The sequence below is a fragment of the Impatiens glandulifera genome, chromosome 6 (assembly GCF_907164915.1).
Source record: "Impatiens glandulifera chromosome 6, dImpGla2.1, whole genome shotgun sequence".
In the NCBI taxonomy this organism is placed as follows: Eukaryota; Viridiplantae; Streptophyta; class Magnoliopsida; order Ericales; family Balsaminaceae; genus Impatiens; species Impatiens glandulifera.
Window position 1 is genome coordinate 52,582,472 of NC_061867.1, and position 7,302 is coordinate 52,589,773.

At 29.1% G+C, this 7,302-nt stretch overlaps 1 protein-coding gene and 1 pseudogene across 1 annotated transcript; one reads left to right on the forward strand and one right to left on the reverse strand.

Moving 5' to 3' along the window:
- The first annotated feature begins 257 nt into the window (after positions 1-257).
- On the forward strand, positions 258-920 carry LOC124943853 (caffeic acid 3-O-methyltransferase-like). The gene is made up of 3 exons (XM_047484313.1): positions 258-693; positions 796-829; positions 876-920. Exons 1-3 carry the CDS (start codon positions 287-289, stop codon positions 918-920), a joined length of 486 nt encoding a protein of 161 aa, XP_047340269.1. The 5' UTR covers positions 258-286.
- Positions 921-4,393: 3,473 nt separating this feature from the next.
- LOC124943855 lies at positions 4,394-6,423 on the reverse strand (annotated as a pseudogene).
- Positions 6,424-7,302: the final 879 nt, after the last annotated feature.

Below are 7,302 nucleotides of genomic sequence, written 5' to 3' on the forward strand. Positions count from 1 at the left end.
TATGTGATATCTTAACATAATGACAATGTCTTATAATACTGTCTTATAATAATGATTTTTTTCCTTAAAAAAACAAATAATAATATTAATTAATAATAGGGAAGATTTCATATTCAATTAAAATAAGAATTATAATCCAACCTTATTTTAGTTTTGATTATCTCTAACACAATATATATAACTAACTTTCTAACTAAACTCTATTATAAATAGACAACCTCCTTTCTTTATAATTCATTGCAAACATATACACTTAGTAATATATCCCTATTTACCACCACATACGATGGCTCAAGCCAACAACGATATTTCTCTTCGTATTATAGAAGACGAAGAAGAAGAGAACCGAGCCTATGCCACCCAATTATTAACCTCCCTTTCACTACCCATGACTATGCAGGCAGCCATCGATCTCAACGTATTTGAGATCATATCTAAGGCCGGTCATGGCGTGATGCTCTCCCCTTTAGAGATTGTATCTGAAATCCCTTGTAAGAATCCTATTGCACACGTCATGCTTGAACGAATACTCAAGCTTCTCACTAGCTTCAATGTTTTGACAACAACTACCACCAATGGCGAGCCACGATATGGATTGGCTCCTGTGGCGAAATATTTTGTGAAGAACGAAGAAGGAGTTTCCTTTGCACCATTCATGACAGCCTTTCATGACAAGGTCATGGTTGGAAGCTGGTTAGTATTGTTTGTTCTACATTAATTGTGATCTAAAACCGGTCATTAATAAGGGTAGACAACATATGATTAATTACATTGATCGATATTAATAATATGAAGGTATCACTTGAAAAAATCTGTGGTGGAAGGAGGGGTAGGCTTCCATTGGGAAAATGGGAAAAACGTATTCGATTACCAAGGTGTTGATCCAAGGTACAATGACGTGTTCAATCGAGCCATGTTGAACCATACAAATATGGTGATCAAAGAGTTGATATTGACTTATCGAGGCTTTCACAAAGACATGGAAAGCATGACACTGGTGGATGTGGGCGGCGGCCTAGGCCATACCCTCAACACAATTATTTCAATTTATCCCAAGATCAAGGGCATTAACTTTGACCTACCACACGTTATTTGTCACGCTCCTCGTTATCTCGGTTGTTAACACTTCCTTATTATATATTGCATGCATATTTTAGCCTATATATTATCATGTAATTGTTTATTCTACTAGACTTAATTGATATTTAAAATTTCACACATACAGGTGTGACACACATGGAAGGAAATATGTTTGACAGCGTCCCAAAGGGCGATGTAATTTTCATGAAGGTAAATTTAAAAGAATCTAATCATTCATATCATATGAAAAATAGTTAATTTTTATTATTATATATGTTCCTAAAAGAAAACAAACAAAACATAGCAATTTATGTTGACTTGATTTGAATTCTTCAATGAACAACGTTCAAGTCACATGTTTAAGATTTCCTTACATTGAAACACACATAGTTTTTGTGTGCTTGTGTTGGTGAAAATGTACATTTGTTTCATGCAGTGGATACTTCACGATTGGAATGATGAAGATTGTTTGAAGTTGCTCAAGAATTGTTACAAGGCGTTGCCTTCTAAAGGAAAAGTGATAGTGGTCGAATGTGTAGTTCCAGATGTGGTCGATAACAAAACAAGCGCGAAGAGCATTTATCAACTTGACATGACTATGCTAATAATGATGACTCCCGGAGGAAAGGAACGAACCCTTGAGCAATTTCACATCCTAGCCACCCAAGCTGGCTTTGCTGGGATCAAATTGGAATGCAATGCCTTTACCTACTGGATTATGGAAATTTATAAATAGAACTAACGAGGAATAAAATTGGTGTCAAGCTTGAACGAATTCCTAAATAAGATCCGCCTTAACCTATTATCGACATCAACATGCGATTCATTAGGTTTTATGTCACTTTTATGTATTATTGAATGATTTGATAATTTCATTGCATGTATAAATAAAGATGTTGTAATCTAAGGTGTACCATTATTTATTGAAATATTACAAGTGACTACATGGGAATGTAGACATTCTTGACTGAACCTGAACCTTGTTAAATTTTCTTAGCATTCTAATTTTTGCGTTATCTATACTGTTTAAGATTAGTTTAATATTTATTATTTCTTCTATGTATGAATATGGAGAGAAGTTGTATTAGAGTATATTAGAATTATATAAGTTATGTGTATTATATAAATATTACATTGAACTTATAAGGAAACTAATATAATATAATATTGATATTATCATAATTTATTATAGTGATAATATCTTAAAGATATATTATTTTATATTCTAACATTCCTCCTCAAAGTTAAGATGAAAAACGTTTGAACAATTTGAGGTTGAAGACGATCGAGATGTTGAAATGTTGATAATATATTATTTAAACATTAAAAACTCGTGAGCTCCATCCAGTTACAGGATGTCAATGTGTTAACTGGTAAATCAACGAAGATGTCGAATCTTATGGGCATTGAATGCTGGGATGAAATAATAACTAAATAAACTCTAAAGTTACTTGTTAGTCTCGAAATCCATCCAATAACGGGGATGTCCGTGTGTTGCATAAAATAAAAACTAATGAATAGGTCGAAGCATAATCTTTCGAAACTCTAATAGCTAGTTCATCGACCGAGGAACAAAACCTTATGCCACCCATGAGCATATATAAAATGCTTGGTTGAAACAACTAAACTCAAAACTCAGAAAATATAATTGTCGAAGAATATTTTTATATTAAAATATAATAATAATAATAATTATATCATTATTAGATTTCTCCATCGATGACTAAAGTAATCATTGATGGAGACAACGAAATACTAGATTTTGTAGCTCAAGAACAAAACTTTGTCTCTGATACAATGTAAGAATATGGAAGGAGATTGTATTAACTGATATATCTTAAATTAAATAAGTTATGTCTATTATATAGACATTAAATTAAACTTACAATTAAGGAAACTAATATAATAATATAATATAATATTTATATTATCACAATTTATCCTATTGTGATAATATCTTACTTATATATTATTTTATATTCTAACTCAATATATTTTTATTTGTTTCCATTATGTAGAAAAAAGAATAAAAAAAGATAATTGTATTATTGTAGCAAAAGATGTTATTATTATATTACACATAAGAGACTTTTTATAGGCAATTAAAATAAACACTAATTGATTTATTAAAATAAAAGTTGAAGTTGAAGATTAATATAAAGAAATATTCTTTTTGGGAATATAAGAAATTTAAAATTGGAGTGTAATGTATTTATAACGCTATGAATAATATCAAATTAAATGATATATTTATAATATAATTGTAATGATAAGTATTTGAAAAGCCACACATTAAACTTTAATAAAAAAATTAATATTAATATAATTGAGTATTGGGTATCAGGTTTGTATTTCGCACACTCCTCATCCCCGTATTCGATCGAATATCTTCTCCCCCCTTCCCATGCCTGACCCCGAGCCCAATTTAAAATACCTGAACCCGACTATGACTATCGGTACCCACAGGTATCGAACATACAAATACCCATTATCATCATACATACTAGTCTAACTACTTTATTTACATATATTAACTATTAAAAGTTTATATTCTATTAAAAATTAGTTTATTTAACATCTCACCTGATTAATCAGAGTTATAACTAATTATACATTGGGTTAATTTAATCTCTCATTTATATTTTATAAAATTAATTTGTAATATAAATATTTTTTATATATATTAATATTAACAAAATCTTATCTTTTAATTAAAAATATTTAATCATATATTTTAAAATATTTAAATTTAAATCAATTTAAATTTAAATTATTATTTTATACAGTATTTTAATAAATTATTATAACTTTTTATTCTTATTCAAATAACAAATCATCACAATTTAAATAAAAAATTGATATATTAATTATTAAATTTATTTTATTATATTATCTTGTTAGTTAACTTTTTATTAATTAACTTTTCAACTTCTTTTTCCTTAATTTACAGTTTTATAAATAATTTAAAAATTGTATATATGATTATTATTATATATATACATAATTAATTTTACATATTTAATTTATGTATATATTTTAATGTTGTTAAAATTATGATGAGTATCATTTTGTTTTTAATTTGACGGCCACAAATATTTATTTTGCATTGGCCCTAATTCTTTGGTTGACCCGAACTCAATTCTAACCTAAAACCAAACTCGAAAAATACATAATATTTTCATATACAACCAAAATAATGGAACATAAGCAATAAAAGAATCCCTGGACGAGACACAATTTGATTTTCAAACAACTTATTTTATTTTATTTATTTTTGTGATCAAAAGGCGCTTGCTACGTTTTCCTCGCCTTTCTATTTATAAAATTCGATAATTGAGTTAGTAAAGGTAGTGCATCCCATTACAATCCTAGTAATCCCAGCTTTGGTGGCTAGGACTTGAAGCTCCTTAAAAGTCCGTAAATTCCCTCCATGATTTATAGCTAATGCGATCATGTCCAGTTCATAAATGCTCTTCGAGTTTGTTTTGTTATCGGGCACTTCTAGAGCTATTACATCAACTATTATCACTTTCCCATCAGAATGAAGTGCTTTGTAACAATTCCCGAGCAACTTCAAACATTTTTCGTCACTCCAATCTATAAGTATACTCTACACAAAATAAATCAATTCTTTCATCACCAACAAATGCACGACAATAATCCTAAATGTATATATATTACTGTGCTTCTAAGTGGGCATAATTTGATTGTACAAACATGGTGATAAGAAAAAGAAAAGGAGATATATATACACTTAATAAATAACATTTAATCAAACTACTTTTATCTTTAAAATATTGAAGTTTGAATTATTAGAGTGGTTGTCTAAGAATAATCAAGTATGAAATACAATATTTTCCAATATATGAATAAAAAGGGTATTCTAATCAACAATTGTAAAAATAAAATGAAAAACAAGTGGAAAAATGAAGAAAAAAAGATTGCAATTAAACAAGGGCTAACATCCTTCATGCTGGAGGGCAAACAAAACTAAAGAAAATGGTAGACGTTTTATATTTACCTTTAGAAAAATGACATCGCCCTCTGGGACGCTTTCCATGTACGTGTTCCATACCTGTATACATCAAAATTTCAAAAATCTAAACTTTAATATTATAAACAATTAAGATGCATGCATACATGTGCTCTAAGCTAATAACCAGATATAACTTAGAGAAAATAGTTAACCAGGATAAGGAGGAGCTTGACAAATGACATGAGGCAAATCGAAGTTAATGCCCTTGATCATGGGATACATTGAAATAATTGTGTTGAGGGTCGCGCCTAAGCCACCGCCCACATCCACCAATGTTATGCTTTGCATGTCTTTGTTGAATCCAGGGTATGCTAGTAGCAACTCTTTTATAATGACTTTTGTGTGGTTCATCATGCCTCTATTAAACACATCATTGAACCTTGGGTCCACACCTTGGTAATTGAATTCGTTTGTCTCATTTTCCTTATCAAAGGCTATAGATCTTCCAACCACAACATTTTTCAATTGATACCTACATATGTATTTACAACATCAATGTGATTGTTAATATGTGTTATTAGGCCACCATAAGTTGGTGTAACATATTTATTTGTGTAGACTCGCCCACTAAGAAGCTATGAACAAATGAATAATGAACTAATTAAGTTATTTTTTTTTTATTTTTTTTTACATTAAAATATTATATATCTCTATATTCTTTAAAAACAAAATTTAGAAAAAATTAAAATATAGGACCCTCCAAACATACCCAACTATGAGGGGCATGTGTCTTATAAATAAATGATAAGTAAGAACCTAAATAAAAACAAGTAGAAGAACTAGAAACTCTAGTGCATAACACATTTTAAAATAGGTCAATACCACAACAGTAAACCCTCTAGCTAGGGTCAGCAAAACTCTAACCATGCATATGTATGAATTAAATAATTCTATTATTAAAATAGAAGAATCATCAATACTAACCAGCTGTCAAGAAAGACCTTGTCGTGTAAAACGGTCATGAATGGTGCAAAGGAAAAACCTTCTTCGTTCTTCACAAAATATTTCGCCACCGGGGCCAATCCGTATCGTGTCTCATCATTTGTGGCAGCGACGGTCAAAATATTGAAGCTAGTGAGAAGGTTGAGTATTCGTCGAAGCATGAAGGGTGTGTTAGGGTTATTGTAAGGTATTTGAGACGCAATCTCTAATGGAGTGAGCATCATGCCATGACCGGCCTTAGCTATGATCTCTAGTAGATCGAGATCGAAGGCTGCTTGCATTGTCATGGGCAGTGCGAGCGAGCTAAATAACTGGGTGGCATAGTCTCGATGCTCTTCTTATTCTCTAGTATGAAGAGCAATGATGTCGTTGTTGTTGTCTTTCTCCATTAGATTTAGTAGCTATCAAATGAGAGCAACTAGAACAAGATTTTTCTATTTATAATAGAGAGTTTGGTCCGTCCGACAAATAGCAAGGGAGGAATGCCAAGCTTATCCAATGAAGTTGAGCGAGATATTTATAAGATCCATGTACTATTTTGTTTGCTTATTCATATTTAAAAATTGAACTCAAAACATTAAATCAATTAGGCAAGATCTTGACAAACTTGCCAAATTGAGGTACCACTTTCAAAGTGGTACTATATATAATTTCAAAGTTAAATTAGTTTTTAAAAATCAATTATCTACAAAATTACCCTTTAGTTAGGATTGTGTTCAGGTCCAACCAGGGAATTAGGGCCAATGCAAAATAAAAATTTGTGGCCGGCGAATTAAAATTAAAATGATACTCATCATAATTTTAACAGCATTATATATTATATACATAAATTAAATATGTAAAATTAATTATATATATATATTAATAATAATATATATAATTTTTAAATTATTTATAAAACTGTAAAACTAATAAAAAAGAAGTTAAAAAGTTAATTAATGAAAAATTAACTAACAAAATAATATAATAAAATAAATTTAATAATTAAAATATCAATTTTTTATTTAAATTGTGATGATTTGTTATTTGAACAAGAATATTCACATAATTTTGATTTTTTTAAAAATTATTTTGATAATTTAATTATTAAATTAATTAAAGAAATAACATGTGAGATTAATATGAATTATTTAAATAATATTTAAATTATTTATATTAAATTGAATATATAAACTTTGTTAATTTTTTAAAATAAATTAATTCATTAAAGAGTTTTAGAGTAGTAATATACGTTAGTTATGTAT

Bases quoted from the DNA above. Each gene is read 5' to 3' on its own strand.
- LOC124943853 (XM_047484313.1), top strand. From the start codon at position 287: ATGGCTCAAGCCAACAACGATATTTCTCTTCGTATTATAGAAGACGAA. The intron at 694-795 runs GTTAGTATTGTT...AATAATATGAAG, and splicing joins AAGGTCATGGTTGGAAGCTG to GTATCACTTGAAAAAATCTG. The intron at 830-875 runs GTAGGCTTCCAT...TCGATTACCAAG, and splicing joins AATCTGTGGTGGAAGGAGGG to GTGTTGATCCAAGGTACAAT.